Source organism: Gasterosteus aculeatus, chromosome 16 (assembly GCF_964276395.1).
Source record: "Gasterosteus aculeatus chromosome 16, fGasAcu3.hap1.1, whole genome shotgun sequence".
Lineage (NCBI taxonomy): Eukaryota > Metazoa > Chordata > Actinopteri > Perciformes > Gasterosteidae > Gasterosteus > Gasterosteus aculeatus.
Window position 1 is genome coordinate 14221299 of NC_135704.1, and position 19407 is coordinate 14240705.

The 19407-nt window shown below is 44.7% G+C and overlaps 2 protein-coding genes across 2 annotated transcripts; one reads left to right on the forward strand and one right to left on the reverse strand.

Moving 5' to 3' along the window:
• The first annotated feature begins 1263 nt into the window (after window positions 1–1263).
• gcc2 (GRIP and coiled-coil domain containing 2) lies at window positions 1264–18216 on the forward strand. Its single transcript, XM_040200636.2, has 24 exons — window positions 1264–1507; window positions 2200–2262; window positions 2405–2489; window positions 2577–2656; window positions 2750–2854; window positions 2985–3489; window positions 3755–5607; window positions 6114–6177; window positions 6279–6379; window positions 6515–6613; window positions 7242–7361; window positions 8260–8424; window positions 8636–8740; window positions 9497–9659; window positions 10086–10186; window positions 10424–10501; window positions 10631–10768; window positions 11085–11206; window positions 11546–11722; window positions 11864–12072; window positions 13688–13915; window positions 14001–14140; window positions 16431–16632; window positions 16755–18216. Exons 1-24 carry the CDS (start codon window positions 1502–1504, stop codon window positions 16826–16828), a joined length of 4983 nt encoding a protein of 1660 aa, XP_040056570.2. The 5' UTR covers window positions 1264–1501; the 3' UTR covers window positions 16829–18216.
• tmem223 (transmembrane protein 223) lies at window positions 14402–16078 on the reverse strand. Its single transcript, XM_040200638.2, has one exon. It carries the CDS (start codon window positions 15340–15342, stop codon window positions 14518–14520), a length of 825 nt encoding a protein of 274 aa, XP_040056572.2. The 5' UTR covers window positions 15343–16078; the 3' UTR covers window positions 14402–14517.
• Window positions 18217–19407: the final 1191 nt, after the last annotated feature.

Below are 19407 nucleotides of genomic sequence, written 5' to 3' on the forward strand. Positions count from 1 at the left end.
TTCAGTAGCTCAAGCTGGACCTCACGTGATGGGGATGCGGGAGCACAGCGAGGCCATCAACCGACTTGCAGGCCTGATGTCAGCAAGAGGGCAGAACCCCCCCCCCCCCCCCTCCCCGCCACCCCTCCGCCCTCCCTCATGGCAGTCTGCAAAAACAACCCAGCAGTGCATAGACAGGAAAAAAACAACAAATCAAAGCAGTTAGTCTCCAAATGACTTCTATCGTTGGCCATTCTTCTTGCTTTGTTGGTTGGTTTTCGTTTTAGTCCTAGTCTCTGGTTGCACTGTCCACTTTGCTGCTAACAATGTCCTGGCTGTAGAACTAATAGAGAAGTACAGTATCTAATTTTATTCTAGTTTAGATTACTAATCCAGGTGTGTGTCCTGTTCATTCATCAACAAATGTGTTTAACTGAGGCATCGTGTTTATCCAGAACTTAATCTGAAAACACTGCCTTTGTCAATGAGAATATGGGGATAATGTTCAGTAGTTTGAGCTACATCTCTAAAACAGTACAAATCTGTTTATTGTAATGACGATAATGAAATGAAAATAAATAATCTAATATTAGATGTTATATATACTTATTGTGCATACAGGTTGTGAACATGTCTAGCAGCACAGGCTTGCTAACCTTGCTAAACAGCTTGGTTATTTATGATGCATCAAATTTGGAACACATGAAAAAAGTGTGGATTGTGTGCCTCTGTCCTTTTTTTTTGCTGTATTTTACAGTATTTTTTATTTCATTTTGTGGTAAAACAAATTGTGTAAAAGCCATTAGGGAAATATGGCAAACTGTGGGTCAAAACTTCTTGAAATTTTCTTGTTCTTTTTTTCCAGCCCTCACTCTATATCATAATCGTGCTTGGAATATCCAGGCGTGATGGTTTTCAAACCACCTCTTTAAAAACAGGTTAAAGTTCCTAATTTGACCTTTTCATCACTCAGTTACGACACACGCCAGAGGCCCTCAGACATCACGTGTGTGGATAATGATATTTATACCTCCAGGTAACACTGCAGGCAGGCTCATATGTAATGCGACCATGGAGTATTGGTCAAAGAGGACAAGGTGCACAAGGTGCACAAGGACAAGGTGCACAAAAGATGTCAGTTAAACTTATTAAGTCTTAATAAATAAATATATACATAATATCATTGTACCAGACAGGTGAATCATGTAGTCCACGGTTAACTCATACGGTTCATAAAGGTTTATGGACTCAAAGAAAGGGAACAAAACACGGATGTCGCTTCTTGATCAGGATCAGGAGATCCTGTCAAATGTGTGACGTACACTACGCTGACGTCACAGGGTTGACGTTTGCGGAAGAAAGTCGTGAACTCAGAACCACAACAGAGAGGATATGTCCTCGTATTAAAATAAAAACAATATAATATAATTGTTTCAGACGTCACTCTGACTGTCCAGCAGACTCGCTGGTGAAGTGTTTGGTCGCCGGACGAGACCGAGAAGCAGCGAAAACCGCGACCAAGATGGAGGTAAATGTTCCGTGTGGAGCAGTTAGCTTTAGCCAGTGAGGCTCAATTCAGTCATACGTGCGTAGCACCTCAATGTTACCTTAATATATTGTGCTCTGCCGTTTGTAAAGTCCGCGCTCGGGACCTCGAAACCCTGTTGTAACCATTTAGCGGGTTAAGTTGTATCTTACGCGCTGTTTCCTCTGCGAGCTTCATTCTAAACCTTTGCTGTTTAAGGGAAATGCGCTAAATATCGCTTAGTACGTTACTTTGCACATCGCAATATTACTCTGAAGCATTTTACACCGTCGGTCTCGTACAAACGGGACACATCGCCAATAGCGGGGTGGTGTCACGGAGTGAGCCGGTGTAAATAGTGTGAATGTTGACAGAGGGAAAAGAAGAACCTTTCGTAAACCTGACATATCCGTCTTCATGCTCGGTTTCATGCATGCCGAATTGAAAAGCTTCTGCCAATTAGACATAAAAGCTGTCAAAACTTTTGTTTTAACAATGCAGTTTTAACTGACAAGCAGGGCAACATTACATCTATGATTTGTCCAATGGAATACGCGCTGGCTCAGAAGCTAGTATTTAATCGTACTTCTGAAGTCCGTCTGTCAAAATAACAAGAACAATACTGAATATCCGCATAGCAATCGTTAAATGTTGTTTTTTTTTCTCCATTTCTTCTTTTCCATTAACTGAAACAGGACCCTGGTGGTACCGGAGCAGAGCCTGAGGCTGCATCACCAGCAGGTGCAGCCAGGTCAAAGGTAGGCTACTGCTCATTTACAAACACACGTTTCTCTAAGAGGCGAAGACAATCACGTATAAAGATAATTAATTGTTTTAAAGTGTATTTTATTAGAAATCCATGCTTCTTCTTTTTTCTTTCCTTCTCGTTTTTCTGCTCAGCTGGACACACTGTCAAAAGACGATCTTATCAAGTTTTCCAAGAAGCAGATGGCTGCCATGCAAAAGATGAAGGGCAGATGTGCAGGTAGCTCTAATTGATGTAAAGGCTTGTTTGGATCTTTGGACAAATAGTGTACGTATGTAACTTTCTGATATTATTTCCTTTTTTCAGATTTGGAAAAAGAAGTAAACTCCCTCAAACAGCAATCCAAAAACTGTAACAACAATTCTGATGACTCCGCTCTGATACAGGTTTGATAAGACAGAACTTTATGACGTTCTAACAAGCCTATGCTTCATTTTCATGGTGCATCACGCTAATCACGTGGGTGTGTGTTTTAATAGGAGCTGACTGAGAGGATGGATGCCTTACTACTCGAGAAGGCAGAAACTCAGCAAAGTCTTTCACTGTCTCGTAAAGATCTAGAGAAGACTGTGCAGAAAGCCAAGGTAAGATACCACTCAAATACTTAATAATGTTTAGCACTGATTCATTTGCCAGTTTCACTGAATTTGTAATTGATGATTGGTCTCTTCTGATGCAGTTTCCCGCAACACACGTAACTGTTATTTTGCGCAGGGTGATCTGTTGGCGCTGCAAAGAGAGCTTGACCGTGTGACAGAAGATCACCAAAGAAAAATAAAGAGCCTAGAGGGCAGCGTTGAGGAATCCAACAACAAACACCAAGAAGAAGTGGCTTATTTCCAGAAATTGCTAAAAGATCGAGAGGAAGCCGACAGGGAGAGGGAGCGCGAAAGAGAGCGGGAGCGCCCGACCGAACACGCCGGTGCAGAAGAGAGCGCTGATGACGTCCGCCTCTGCCTAGGAGCTCAGCTGGAAACCCTTCGAGCTGAACTGGAAGCGACCCAAGAGCTGAAATCCCAGGAGGTCGGAGAGCTGCAGGAGAGCCACCAAAGGGAGTTGACGAAGACCCAGCAGGAGGTGGAGAACCTGAAGGAGGAGCTGGCTCAGAAGAGTCTGCAGCACGAAGACGAGATGAGGGCTCTGGAGGAGGACTTTGAAATGGAGAGGGAGCGTCTCCTGTTGCTCCACGAGGAGCTGACGGAGCAGCTCGCTCTCAAAGGTACAGCAGTTGTTTATTTACACAAAGAGGCCGCCTCATTTAGGTGATCCTCTATCGCCTATCCAAGCAATAATACTGCACATGCACAACCTTCGTTTACCTTTTGAACTTAGGGTTGCATTAGGGATACCTCTTTGGTTGGATGGGTAGAATTTCTGAAGAATCTATTGAATAGTGAAATCTGTCATTTCCTAACATATTAGTAGTCAACATGAAGCCGTGTTCGAGACCTCCTGACTTACTAACTTTACCCTTATTTTTCCAGACAGCTACCTGCAGGATGTGCAGGAGGAAGACGAGGAACCGGGGCGTGGATCAGGGATCGCCAAAATGCTGGCGCTGTCTACATGCAGTCAGGGTGACGTCAGCCTTGGTGATGGGGAGGAGACGGAGAATGGAAGACTGAAAACAGCCGTGGAAGAACTTCAGTCCCAGAGCACCATGTTGCAGGACGAGCTCACCCTGCTCAGTAATGTGAACAGTGAGCTGGAGGCGGAGCTGGAAAGGGTCCGGGAGGAGTTTACGATGGAGAGAGAAGAGCTGGAGTTTAAAATCAATGAATTGCAGATGAACCGGGAAAGTCCTATCAGTAACCCAGCTGTAAGCCTGGTTCCTGACCCACAGCGAGTGCGAGGAGAGCAGAGTGGAGCGTACAACAATGGAGGTGAATCAGCAACCAGTCCCGTGGACCAAAACCCTCTGAACCCAGAGGCTCTGAGCGCCCGGTGTGACGCCTTGACCAGGGAAAGAGACTCTGCTCTAACCGAGTGTCAGCAAATGAAAGACATACTCCAAGGTGTGGGGACAGAACTGGGGGAGAAGACGACAAATTTTGTCATACAGTACAAAGCCATGAAGGAGCAAGGAGCAAATACTGTACGCGAACTCCAAGACAAGATGGAACTACTCAGCCAGGAGAGGGACGAACTGCTGGATAGAGTGAGTGAGGGCACAGAGGAGAAAAACACTTTGATGAAGGAACTACAGGACCTGAAGCTGAAGCTTGAAGGTTTTACAAGAGAGGACCAGAACCTCCAGTTGTCTGTAGAGGAACAAACAACTTCAACCGGTGAGCTGAAGCAAGCTGTAGAGGAACTGACCAGGCAGAATGCGGAGATCCTCTCCCAACTGCAGGTGAAGGAAAACATGACACAAGAACTAAAGGAGGTGGTCGACACGCTGACCGAGGAGCGAAGCGAAACACGCTCCCTGCTTCAGCTCAGAGAAGAGGAACTGCAGCAGCTGAACACTGAAGTCGAGAGGACGCTTCAGGAGAAAGAGGCTGAGGCCCTTCTGCGTAGAGAGGAGAACACAAAGGCTTCGGAAGCCCTGAAAAAAGAGAGGGAGGATGAAGTGCAGCACTTAAATGAGGAGAGGGAGAAGATGGAGGAGAGCCTCAGAGAGGAGGTGGAGAGACAACAGGAGAGAGCTTCTGCTCTAGAGCTGACTATCAAAGACCTCTCCGCAGAGAAGGACGACCTCCAGCACAAACTGGAGGAGGCATCTTCTGGGGTTTCCAACACTCACGAAACGAGGGAGCTTTTGGGCTCCAAGCTGGCCGCCATGCAGGCTCAGCTGGAGCAGGAGACGTCTGAAAAGAATCACCTCGAGGCAAAGTTGTATTCACTGACAGAGGAGGTAGATCAGGCCCGCATCACCATCACAGCCCTGGAGGAGAGTCACCGTGAAGCGCTCCGAAGCTCCACCGAAGAAGTTGAGGAGCTGCGAGCCCGCGTGGACGAGCTGGAGAAGGAGGGGGCGCTGCTGAGGAGTAATCTTGAGGAGGCTCAAGCGGTAAACGCGCTAGAGGAGGTGGTGACGGAGCTCCGGGCTCGTATCGCAGACCTGGAGCAGGAGAGGAGCATGTTGGGAAAGAACCTGGAGGAGGTGGTGAAGGATACCGAAGGGCTGCAGAAAGACCTGGAGGACATGAAGTCGATCAATGTGAAGTTTAATGAGGAGAACCAGAGACTGCAGGCTCACGTTTCTCAGATGACTCAAGAGAAAGAAGAAAATGAGGAAGGGGAAATGGAGAGAAGGAGAAGAGAGCTCGAGGAGCAGCTGACGGAGAAGGATTCACTCGTTTCTCAGTTGAGGAGCGAAGTTGCTGCCCTCCAGGTGAGGCAGCTCCTGTCCGGTCAGGTCTATCTATCTATCCAACAATAGTTCCCAACACATCTTAGTCCAGAAGAAATGGAAATTCCCTGAGTCTCTGATTCCAAATAATCAATTGAGATTGAGCATATTTTGCTATAACCGCCCGATCAGCCATGATCTAGAAAGTCACAATGATTGATCAGGTGCATGACTACGGTCTGTAAAGGAACCTTCCAATAGCACCATTTGAAATTTGAACTTCAACACTAAATATGTATATTGCAGGTATTTATATGTGCAGGTATTTCTCCTTTTTGACAGTCAACTTGCATTTCTAAAAGACCTTCTGAAATTCAATTGGAGAATCAACAAAAATTAATGCATTCCAACTTTTGGGGGAATATTTTTTCGCATGGAAATGATAATAATGTTTGTGCAAAAAGATTTGGGATCGGCAGCTTGAAACCAAAAAAAATGCAATTATGTGTGATTGAGTCTTTTCTTTGTTCTGCTGTTTTCTCTCTCAGGAGTCTGCAGCTCAGTTGGCTTCCTCTGAGGAAAATGCAGCCTCAGAGACCATGAAGAAAATAGGTGACACTCTTTTCTTAAATATCCATTCTTTCAACAAAAGAAAAACAAAGTTTAGTTTGCATAAACTACAGGTTAGAAATTCTGAATGTTACTTCCCTCAGCTCTCCTGGAGAAGGAACACAAAGAAAAAAATGAGAAGATGAACAAAATCAAGGCAGTTGCCATCAAAGCAAAGAAGGAGCTGGAAACCAGTAAGAAAGAGGTAGAGTGAAGCACCACTTTAAATGCCACTGTTCCGTATTCATCAACATTGATATGACATTTGAATTTAAAGTCTTTCTTTCAGATGATACTTGTACTCTGTGTTTATACTGCTGAATCCACTTTTTTTCCCCAGGTTGCATCCCTCAAGGAAGTAGTAGAGTCATTGACAGCAGAGAGGGAGAAAGTGAGCAGCTCTATGAAAGATATTATCCATGGTGCCGAAGGCTACAAGGTATGTGAGCACGTAGCACAGACCTCACTTAACTTCTTAGTAATTGTATCCAAGGACGTTGACGCAAATAACTGCTTTGAGGTTAAAACAGCAGAGAGAACTGGATGGACATTTCAGATTAATAATGCGTTTGCTATATTCCAAGATAGATGCTGGGTAAGTATCTAATGTAACCAATATGCTTAGGATTTTTCATGCAAGGACGCAAGGCTATATTTTCACTGAACCTTGTTCTCTTTCCTCTATGGCTGATTTTAAAAATGACAGAATGGTTGGTGTCCAGATGTCTTCATCTGAACTATTTAAATAGTTATGTTTTCTTTAAAAGAGAACTGACCCAAAGATTTAACTGACTGTTACGATCGTTCAACATTTGGTTAATTGTACGCGTTCCTGATATATGCTAATTGCCGAGTGGATGCATGCTTGCTTTGAAAATGCCTTTTTTTTTTTAATGATCAACTCCCGGAGGTTTCCATAAGCATCCCCCAGACGGCACTGTGCTTCACGACTGTTTTCTCCATTAGAGACGCAACCAGTCTGTTGTGTCTAATGAGAATGCGGCCGACGCGGCGTTTACCTTCACTGGGCTTCCGGTACTGAAATGAGCATTTGTGTGCTGGCGTAGAATCTGCAGATAGATTACGACAGGCAGACCGAGCAACTGGATAAAGAGCGCGAGAAGGTGGCGGAGGCAGAGAGACGGATTGCCGAGCTGACCAAACGACTCAGCAGCGCTGTCACGCAGGTACCGCCAATACACACTCCCATCAAACACACCTGGACATTACCGCTAACAAATACACAAACTGCCCTCACCCTCCAGTAAATCTAAGCACTGGCGCTTTGTCCCGCAATAGATCTCTCCCAACAGTTCTCGCGTACCCCCGGATACATCTGATTTACAGTGAGTGGTTTTAGGCAGCAGCGCTTTTCCCGGCTACGCCTGACGGCCCGGCGTCCACAAATAGCCCATCAGATGGGACTGGGTGAGCAAGGGAGAAACATATATTTGTTCATATATATATACCGTTCTCCCCAAGCTCATAACTGTCGCTTTCCAGTGAGGGAACAACAGGCAGGTAAATGGAGCAGAATACGGCTTCCATCTGCTCTGTGCTAGTGCAGCACAGCTTTCTGATACGCAGATTTTATACTTGTGTGCACTCATGGCTCTTGGGGGGAGGGCGCAGGCAGGCATAAGCTAGTTGGGGATATAAGAGTACGTCTGGATATCTTTGTTTACCAATCATAGCTCCGGCGTCTGACTGACAGACGAGGGGAGGTAGCCGCTGCCGGTTCAGTGTTCCTTGCAGAGAAATCCCTCTGAGCCTGGCGCTGTCAGATTCGCATGAATGACCTCAGACGAGTGTCGTGTGTTGGCGCAGTTGCGTTGCATTTGTCCACATCTGCATTTGCAGGTGAAAGACTTGAATCTGTGGGAAGTAAAACTCATTCTCTCCATTCTTTTAGATTTCATAAGAATATTCTCAACTCACCAGTTGAAACTGTGACTTACATCCTCGTAAAACAGATTATAAGTAAATTACCGTTTCTCTATTTTCTCTTCATAAGAGGTTGCCATATTGGACATATTAGTGTGTCACCCGCCAGGAGAAATGACATGTACGGTTAATGCTTTACAGACAGAGACACTCGGCACTGAGAAGGAGAACCTGCTGGCCTGTATGGAGACAACAAGGAGCACAGTGAGGCAGCTGGAAGCTCAAAACCAGGAGCTTCAAAGACGGTCCACCAATCTGGACAGAGACCTGCTGACTGAGCGATCGATGAAAGAACAGAAAATCAAGGTAGAAACAAGAAGAGATGGATAGATGTTCATTTTTTGTTTGTCGGAGGAAATGCCAGCCTCTGCTCTCCATTTTGTGTTTTAGCTGATCTTGTGATACAGCCACATGGCTCAAAGGATTATACAAATATTAACTGAAAAAAGTCAAATGACCTGCAGGTTTATACATACTGGAAAAAAACCCTGGTATGTGTGTTTGCTTGCTTCTCCAGGACTTGTCATCTGCAACCAAGGAGGTAGAAGAGCTGACAGCCCAGCTTCACAAGCAGCAGCAACAGTCTCAGCAGACTGCCCAGGAGCTGGAGCAGCTACGCAAGGTACACACACACACACACACACACACACACACAGCTTCTCAGACAATAGTGTCTCCGAAGGGCCTGTTCAGTCGAGCGACTGTTCTGGTGATGGCCGGCCTGCAGCTGCAGCAGCACCTCTGAGAGAAAGAAAGCCATTCCAGCCAACAGGACAGAGGCTGCTGTTGGCTGCTCTTTTCCATTAGTGGAAACCCACAAAGTGCAGCATACACGGAGGTCTGACTTCATGTCACCTGTCCACATTGTTAGTACAGCCCAACAGACAGGGGGTTTGAGGTCAATACCGATAATCATGGTAAAGTGCTCTATTGTTTTGGCAAAGATCCCATGAAATTTGTCCATGAAGAGTTGGGATGATAAATACATACATACATAAACTGGATACTGAAGAAGTATGTTGAGCATTATCATATCAAAGATAATGATAACCATATGATAACTATAAATAGAAATTCTAGGATTTTAAGTTACTTACAGTCCCGTTAAGGTTCTCAAAAGTCACACGGACACAATCCAAGATAAAGAAATCTCTTGAAAAACACACTTTTATTTTCATATCCATGCATTTCAGTTAGAAATATCTCCAAGTAAGACAAACTTAATCGCGCATGATGGAAAAATACACGACATACTTAGGGAATATGGGTGTTCCTCCTAAACCCCTTTCTTCCCCTAAAGGTTTGAGATAATGATCTGACAGAAGAGCGTTTGACCTCCGTTCCCTGTAATGACGTAGTATATCGGCTCTGCCTCTAGGAGGCGCAGCAGAGCTCTCTGCTGGACATGGAGATGGCCGACTACGAACGCTTGGTCAAAGAACTCAATGCCAAACTCTCCGATAAAGATGCGTGTGCTGAGGAGTTGAAGGCCCAGATAAACACCCTGACCCAGAAGGAGGACTCACTCAAACAGGAAATTGGTGTGTATGATGTTTATGTTCACACTCGCTATTTCATGCCTAGATTTTAATTCATGGGCTGGGATTGGCTCCACGATAAGCAGGGCCAAGGTTAAGGGTTTAATTATTTCAAACTTCTAATAAAAGAATGTGTTATGTACTCTTGGCCCTTTTTTAATATTGACAATGTAATAAATACTGCAGGTCTAATTGGTGCACAGTTTTAGGAACTCCAGTCCACTGATGGTAAACATTTATTATTCTGCCAGAGCTGTATTTACTGCCTTTGTGTAACCGCAGGACTCTCTGGTGTGTGTGCGTTATCTTCCTGCCTCTCTCCATGTTTCCTGTTGCTGTGTATTAAAGTAAAATACTGGAGAAATGTAATTTCACCCCAAATTGTCTTTGCACGTGTGTGTGCGTGTGCATGTGTATTTGTGCTTGCAGAGGCTTTGAAGTCACGGCTGGACCAGGGGCAGGAGAAAACCTCCAAGGTGAAACAGCTGCTAGTGAAGACCAAGAAGGAGTTGGCCGACGCCAAGATGCAGGTCCGTTTCTGTGTGTGTGGGTGTGTCTGTGTGTGCGCGCGCATGTGGTGTAAGTGTGTCCCACTGGATTTTTTGTTTCTGTGTGTAACATTGCTTCCTGATTATTGTAAATAGTTGTGCAGCCGTGTGTGGGCATGATTGTTGAGAAGGCCTTGGAGATGTTGTGAATAGTCATTCATGGGTGTGTGTGTGTTGCCGTGTTTGTTTATTTTTGTGTGTGTGTGTGCTGACATGCAGGAAAGCTCCCTTATGATTCTGCAGACCTCTCTGAAAGGAGAGCTGGAGGCTAATCAACAGCAGCTGGAAAACATCAAGGTGACACAGATAGTAAAAGAAAAGCTTCTCAGCTATCCCTTTTGGAAAAAAATGTATAGTTTTATGAATCAACATGTCTGTCCTACCCGGGTCGAACCATGAAGTGTGTGTGTGTGTGTTTGCGTTAAGATCGAGGTGTGCGAGCTCTCGGGCGAGCGTCATCGTCTGCAGGAGCAGCTGAGGTCTGCGTTGGAGCAGCATCAGAGAACCAACAGCTCTTTGCAGCAACGCATTAACAGCTTGCAGGAGGAGAGAGATACAGCTCAGGTAGACACACACACACACCTGTAGAGTTTATTCTATGACTCACTGATCACCAAAAAGATCCACTAGACTATACAGCTTTACTCAAGAGAACATCAGCATCAGTCCTTGAGATGCTGTGGATGAATTTAATGTTGCCCCAGCTCATACTCAGTACTTTAAAAGAGAGAGCATGATGTATGAGGCTGCAGCTTGTTTCAATATTAATCTCTTCATTATTGATGATTGATTAATTATCAATAATGAAGAATATAATAGAATCTCTAGTATTGCATGCTATTTACTGTATATCTCTTCCCAATCTTGGTGCTGATGCCAGGCTGCGCTCGTTGCAACGGCTGGCGAGTTTGAAGGTTACAAGGTGCGAGTCCACAACGTGCTCAAACAGCAGAAGAGCAAAACCACGGCTCAGAGTGAAGGAGAGTCTGGCAAATTAGAGAGGTAAGGACCACACAACCAATGAATATGAATGTCAGTGAAGAAGCATCAAACAGCCAAAGACCCCTGAAAGTACCTAAATGTATAGTGACGTACTAGCTGCGTGATAATTGCTATTGCACTATTGTGTAACTAAAGGTAATTTGCTAAATTAATGCTGGGCTCAGGTTTGAAAGCACAGCTTGGTCAAGATTTATCACACAGGAAATTATTTAGATGTTATAGTGATCTAAATTGCAGTTCCAAAGACTGCTACTCAGCGGTTTAAATCAAGCAGGTGTCCGTCAACGCTGTGGGAGGGAGGGATGTGAACGTGATGAACACGCCGTGTTTGTCTGTTAGGGAGCAGCTGTCGGCGCAGGTAGAACAGCTGAGGTCCAGGCTGGCAGAGAGCCAGCAGAGCCTCCAGAGCACCACAGCCGAGCTGCAGCAGCTCCAGAGTGAACACGACACTCTGCTGGAGAGACACAACAAAATCCTCCAGGAAACCGTCAGAAAGGAAGCCGAGCTCCGTGAGAGGTGAGCCGGCTCGTCCCCACCCCCTTCCTCATCCTAACATTTTTTTTTTTTTTCATCTGACATCCCGACTCATTCCCGACTGACTCATTCTCTACTGGAGGGGAGTTTTTTGTTTCCTCTTAACGCTGTGTCCCCTTGCAGGCTGATGTCAATGCAGTCGGAGAACGTGGCTCTGCGGTCGGATGTGACCCAGACTCAGGCTGACCTGACCTCCCAGGCCGAGGCCCAGCGCCACACCTACAGAGAGCAGCTGAGGAAGCTGCAGGATGACCACCGGGCCACCATAGAGACCCTGCAGGGCCAGTTGACCCGTGTTGAGGAGCAGCTCTTCCACCTGCAGAACCAAAGCAGTAAGCATGAAGAACAAACTTGTTCCATTTTAGTGAATATGAGTAGCTATCATATGAAAAGATCCTTCAATGCATCTGAAATGTGAAGAGCACTGAAGTTTCTGTCTTGCTTTTCTACAAGAGGAACGGTAGGAGCGAGAACGGAGGAGAGGGCGTGTTGGTGTGTTTTTCAAAAGAGCAGCGCTAGAAGCTCATTCATCACCTCCCACACAGCTGCCCTCTGCAATCAAACGGCAAATGCACACATAGCATTGGCTTGGGAAGGATGTGTACGTGTGGTTGTGTGTGTGTATGCGCGTGTGTCTGTGCGTGTCTTCTCTGTCGCTCCAGGAGAACCAGGTGTTGGCCGACCTCCTCAGCTCTGTTCCCGCCTCTCAGTGTGGCAAACAGCTCACTGTGGCATCTGGAGAGACTCATCATTAGCGGCTCGCACAGCCTTTTACTGGAAGTTAAACTTGAGCCTTTCGACCCCTGTAGTTGGATTTAAAGGCAGAAGGGTTCGACACCACTGTGTGTATTTGCCTTATTGGGCAGATGGGCCATAAAACTGCTGATGGATCTTTATAATCTTTTTTTTTTATTTTTATGAAATAACAGTAAAATTTCTCTGTATTTATTGTTTTCTCGTTAATCAAATCTATATATCAGCACATAAACACAAGTTACAAATACTGGTTCCAGATACTGGTTGAGGCCTCGCTATGTTGTTGACGGTTGTCATGGCTCTAGAGATTGTGCCGGAAATTCATTCTACTATAAATTACTGTTTGGTTTTCCCCGTCAGCTTCTGTTTTATAACCACTTTAGGTTGATGTATCATGAGTCTGTCTTCATAATGAATTATGTTGAGCCCACAACAGATTTAATTAATTACGTCTGCGCATTAACTATGACAACGAGTGTTGTGTCAAGAGTCAGGATCCATAGTAGCAACATTATGCAGACAAAGAGTTAAAGGCCAAAAATGTTTTTTTGTCCTCTGATTGACAGAGTGAGCTCAGCTAGTTTTTCCGCTGCACTCGAGCTATCAGGAAACTGTCAGCCTCATTGTTCGCGTTTCTGATCCCTGACCAGACTGCAAAATCAGGTCGTACTTCAATGCACACAAAGACGTATGCACGTAGCACTTCAGCGTCTCACTCTCCTCACTCAGCTGCATGCGGGGAGACGGTGGGCGCAGCAGACTGGAGGTGAGGGAATTGGTCTTGTCTGGTCTTTTGGTTCAGTTTTAGGTCCATTAATCATAATCTGCTCTTTTGTCCACCAACTCCCCTCAAGTGCCTCACGCTTCCGTCGCGCCTCTGTTCACACGTATGCCAACTGAAGATCTGGTTAACACCAATGTGTCTGGTGCCCCCTCGTGTCGCGATAAAGTAGGACACTGACTAACAAGGAGGTGTTAAGATTCAGTAGACATAATGATCCATGTTTAGAAGTGCTCCTTGACAATGGGCGCCCCAAAAAAGATGAATTCATGTATTATATAGCCTAAGCCATCGTTCACACTTAACATGTGTTGTTTTACCTCATTCTATGATGTCATACTTTTACAACATGTGTGTATTCACCTCCTACACAATGAATCACTTTCTAGCTAACTTTTACACACGTTCAGGTTCAGTGGCGCTCCAGTCCGGCCGGAAGTCCCAGTCGTCAGACCCCCAGCGCAGAAACACTGAACACAACCAGGCAGGTGTGGGAATGATGTCCCCAAGCGACTTCCAGTCCACGGCCAGAGAGGAGGGCGAGGGCATGGAGACCACCGAGACCGAGAGCCCGTCCACTGCTCGCTCTCCCCTGCCCTCCCTGGAGCAGCTTCTCACGTCCCCGGATCCTAAACAAGGTGCGTGTAAAGAGGCGGATCAGCTCCTCCGCCCGTGACTTTCTAAAAGTGGTGACTTTAAACTTGTGTCTGGCTTGGTCTCTAGAGCCGTTTGTGTGGACCGTGGAGCCTACCAAAGAGGAGCTGAGCCTAAAGCTGAGCACCGCCACGCGCAGCATGGAGCATATGAACAGCCTGCTGCACGAAACCGAGGCCACCAATGCTGTTCTCATGGAGCAGATAACCGTACGTATACGCACAAAACGCAAAGACGTTGATCCTTTTAATTTCACAGAATATTCAAAATAGTAACTTTTAAGTGAATAGTCATGTCAATTGTATTTATATGGCTAGTCCCAAATTTGCCTTACAGGTGTTAGTTATTGTAGAAGACGCATATGAAGGAAATTATTATGAACATAATTGGGAGGATCAAGCAACTTTCTTCGGCTACTAATACTTTCAAATGAATCTCAAACATCTTTAAATGAGCCCAAAATAAGTTAATTTTTATCGCATTAGGTTTTTATTCAATTGAAGAGAGACAAAACCGAATCTGACATTTTTTTTTGCAGCCATACAAAAACTGTGTCGCCTTGGTGAACACAACTAGTAACAACAACTTAGAGAGGTCGGTAAGCCCCGACAGTGCTATCAAACAGCCTGGCGTTGTTCACAGTCCCCTCTTTGTCCAGAAGAAAGTAGAACTTGTGTCCTTTGACCCTGAGGGGGATGAACGAGGGGGACTCGTGCCTGTGCGCGTGGCAGGCTACCTGGGACAGGGGCACTGTTATTCGGCGGCCTCGGTCTGGTCCCAAGAGGGACTGCGTGGACACCGTCACCATCTTCCCACCGCGATGCAAAACCACCTGGCTGACGGAGCGACTGCAAAACAGGGCCCCGAGGCCCACAATCACCGCGCCGACAGTCAGGCATCCCAGCGTGAAGCCGAACCTCCAGGTGTTCGATCCCAGGTTCATCTCGAAACTCCACATCCCGGCGAGTCCGGTGGTGGTGGTGGTGGTGGTGGTGGACGTCTTGGCTCTCCCTTTCTCCGTAGCGGACCCCGTGTCCCGGAGTCCGGTGTAAGCGAAGTGGCCGAGGTATGTCCAGAAGAGAAACTGGCCGCCGCAGAAGAGCCCGAGGAGGCGGAAGAAGCGCGTCCTGTCGTGCCGGAACAAGGTGACGTCTCTGGAGGGCTGCGCGGAGGTGCAGAGGCGCGCGGCCGGCTGTCTGTGAGCGACACCGCGGTGACTTTTCGGCACGAATATCCTGCCGCACTGACCCGCTGCACTTGTAGCCCGGCCAACCACGCTGGACGTGCTCGGCGACGTCTGCCTGCACATCGACGCATTTTGAAGGACTCTGAATTGTTGCTGAAAGTTGACGAGGGGGACGCGTTTGGAGTAATACTCCAGGGCCCCGCGAAACAACCGCTCCAGCCCCATCTTCCCCGGAGGTTAAATGGCTCCAATTGTCCCAAAAAATATTTGACCAGGAAACTCAGTTAGTGTTTGTTGATAAATCTTGATCTGAACTGACGTTTTAACGCTTCTAACCCGACGCAGCAGAGAGCAGGAGCTCAGAGGCCGCCGCCATACTTGTTATATGTGACGTAAGGTGTTGGGCTACGGCAAGTAGCGCTGACCAAAATTAATTTCCGAGCGTGTGCGTGATTGTTGCGTGGTGACAACCCCTTTGTAAATTCGCTCTATATTTGTATGATTAACACCTAATAATAGATGATAAACTAACTCTAAAGTAAATCTTGCTTGCTATATAACGGTTTATACACAGTTTTCAGTTGCGTCTCATTCAAATCGGTCATGATATGTCTGAAAGTCAGAACGTTTCATTCTACTGTGTTTTGAAATGTTATTCAGCAAAAAGAAAAAATACTTTTTTTTACTATCTCAGTCTCATACATACATGTCCTTGAGTTGACTTTGGATTTGTTTTTCATCCAATACATATGATTTATATTTTCCCGCTCCTTCTATCCAATACCGATAAAATAACCAATCAACCAACCTTTAAAAATAATTGATAACCTGTAGTTAAGCGAAGATTTAGTGATCTAGGTGGAACACCATTAGCGGTAGATCAGCCTTGACACTGAAAATGCTTATTTCCTTTTAGTAACATACACTATCAACCAACTGTACTGGGATTTTTCCTTTTTTCGTGTTTATTGGTGGGTCATAAACAAACTTTGAAATACCATATTGCCACCTCCTCTATTGGATGTTTAAACGACATTATTGGCCTATAGTTTATCAACCTGATACATTAATGGTGCATTCCTACATTTCCTGTTAAAGTCTTTTTAAAGTTTTCCTCAAAGTTGTTACTTGCGGATTTATGGTGTAGGTTATTTATTGAGCAAATAATAAGTATTTTGCCATATTAGCCGGAGATCTAGTGTGAAGGCTGGAATGCCGATTTTGGGAAACTAATGGTATTCAATGCCAGGACTAGGTCAACGCCCAGGCTTTTATCATTCAACGTAACTGATATGTTCTGCCTGCCTCTCTAGTTGCTGAAGAGTGAAGTGCGTCGTCTAGAACGTAACCAGGAGAGGGAGAAGAGCGTGGCCAACCTGGAGTATCTGAAGAACGTCCTGCTGCAGTTCATCTTCCTGCAATCCGGCAGCGAGAGGCAGGCCCTTCTGCCCGTCATTCACACAATGCTGCAGCTCAGCCCGGAGGAGAAAAGCAAACTGGGCGCCATTGCACAAGGTACGGTCTAAGTGAACAGGCTTTGTAAAAGCACACGCAGATGGTCTGTTGATCAGAATTTTGCACACACAAACACGCACCTCTTCCGATCAGTTGTTTTTTTTTAACCTTCCTTTGTGCAGGTGAGGAGGAGGGGTCCGGTTCTCGGGGCTCTGGCTGGGGCTCTTATCTTCACAGCTGGTCTGGGATCAGATAGACCTGTTGATCGACCGACCGACCAACCAAAAATAACACACATCAGCACAATGCTAAGATGTTACTGGACCATTTTCTGTGAAACCACGCACTCCGCAGCGAGGCCGCACAATCTGGAGGTTAACTGGGAAATTTACTGAATAGTGGGCTCACCATTGAAGGGACCACGGAATGTATCCAAAAAGAATAAGGACTGTGTGGTTGAGATTAAACCCAAACACTTGACATTGATATCGATTTGAATTTGCAGTGCAATAGTTACATGAGTGTAAACAAACTTTGACACAATTCTGACAAATTCTTACTCTTCGACGTATGTTATAACATTAGTTCGTGGACATTTCTTTAAGTGAAACTCAAATGGCATTATAAGGAATCATTAGGTCTAATGAGAAACATTCCATAATATACTGTACATGATGTGCACACATTGTTAGAGGAGGAATAAATAATAGTAATAACTAACTGCATGAAATAACTTGAATATCATTTTCAGATCTTTGACTACTTGCCAAGATGATTCTTGTACTTCTGTTGGGTTTGTCCTGTGTAGCACTGAACACTGCACTGGAGATCAAGCAAATTTGGTTTGCTTCACATTAGTTTCAACAATTCTTTAGGGCATGGTTAACTGTTTGGTTTTTTTAACTACCTTTGAGGCAGGTTTTTTGTATTTCTTAGGAATTGACACTTGCTCGTTACTCATCACTAAACTTTGTTTTGTTGCCCGGAAGTTAAAAGAGGCATTAACATTAGGCATTGATGCAAATGGAGGTTAGGTGTGTGAAATGTGAAAATCAGACAAAAAAACTTTCCTCTGTCTGTCACTTCAGATACAAAGGGGTAGAAAACATATTTCTACTTGTTCTCCAGTTGTTCCCCAAAACCCTACGTTCTGAATTCAGGGGCAGTTATCATGATCAGCCCTTTTGTTTTGATTCATCACATCCTGTCGTGATTGGTTGGTTGTTGTGTTTTTTGGTTATTTAATGTAAAATATGTCTTCCATGGGTCAATCGATTTGGGCAATACTTTGTGGTTTTGTCAATTGTTGTTACTTTAATTGCTGAACAACCAGGTTTGTTGCATCTGTGTCTGTGGCGGTGTCTCGTTGAAAGACGGTCCCCATGGCAGCCCAATGATGATGAAGATAACAGGGCTGTTCTTGTTCCCATTCCACCGGCAGCTTTTCTTTTAATTCCTTCAGCACAAGTGAATGTATTTTTAAAGAAGGATTTTATATTTAGGGTTAATGTCAGAAGGAGCTATGAGAGATTTAACTTAACCGTAACATTGGATATTTATAAACGAATGAGCAATTACTGGTTTAGGTCTTTTTTTTCTGTTTATTTCTGATTTCAAACTACAATAAAGTTAATATGGATGCGATTGTTTCCAATGACTTTATTTTGAATGCATTTTGATATCAAACTTTGCCTCTGCAAATCAAACTCACAATATGTTTCACATTTAGCACTTGAGGCATACCTGTTTTATATCAATATTGATGATATTAAACAGGATAAAGTCAGGTTGAACAAACAGGCGACAAAGCGGGACTGTAAGATTACCATAAAAGCATAGCAGGGTTAATATTCTTCCAGCGGTTTTCAGACTTTAAAATCGTCATTTTATTACTAAACCTCTTCCAGGAAGAGATGTTTCCATGCAGTTATTCATTGGTGTGTTGCTATGAAAGTCCTCATCCCTCTTGGAGCAGGGAAAGGGGTGTAAGGACTTCCCTTTTAAGGAAATATATGTGGTTTCTAGTCGTGACGCAGTGAGGGGAGGAAACTTCAATCGTAGCTACTGTGTACCACTGGGAGGAAAGAAAAACGTGCTTTATCTGCTTTTATCTCCCTGAGAAACAGCACTATTATTAAAACCTCGCCCAATGTGATGCATTTCTTTCGGATACTTTTTTGCTATCCATTTGATCATCGTTCATTGTTTTCTTATATTATGCAGACTCGCACCCACTCGCCATGTATCACAGTTTCCGGTTGGCAGAAAAAAGAAAAGTATTTTCATAAAGCCTGATTTGATTCTGTGTGTGTAAACGTATTAATCAAATCCCTCTACTCAAGCTAACAACACGGCGGATGCACGTCTCATCCGTTGAGACACAAACACGCTGTGAACTTGGGATTGCAGGCTGGGTGTTGCCGTTTACGAGCAATAAAACAGACAATTGCTATTTTGTAGTAGTAGGTCCCGGAATGAATGAGAAGCTGCCATGGATACACAGAAAAACAGTCAACACGCGCTTTTGCCTTCAAAATAAAGCTCCGATAATAAAAATAAAAATAAATCTGTGAATGTGCTTTCCTATCTTGACAAGGTGGAATCCCAGATGTTATCATACTTTAGCATTTGGTTAGATGTACTGAAGGTGATTGAATGCAAATATGCGCAAAACACAGCTTGCTCAACAGGTAAAACAAAAGAGCACGTATGGCATTGTGCAAGCAATAATACTATTTAAATAGATTGTCTTAACAGCTTTTCCCAATCACTTTATTATTATTTTTAATATTTTCATTTTTTAAAGAATATATTTAGATCCTTTTGTTATTGTAC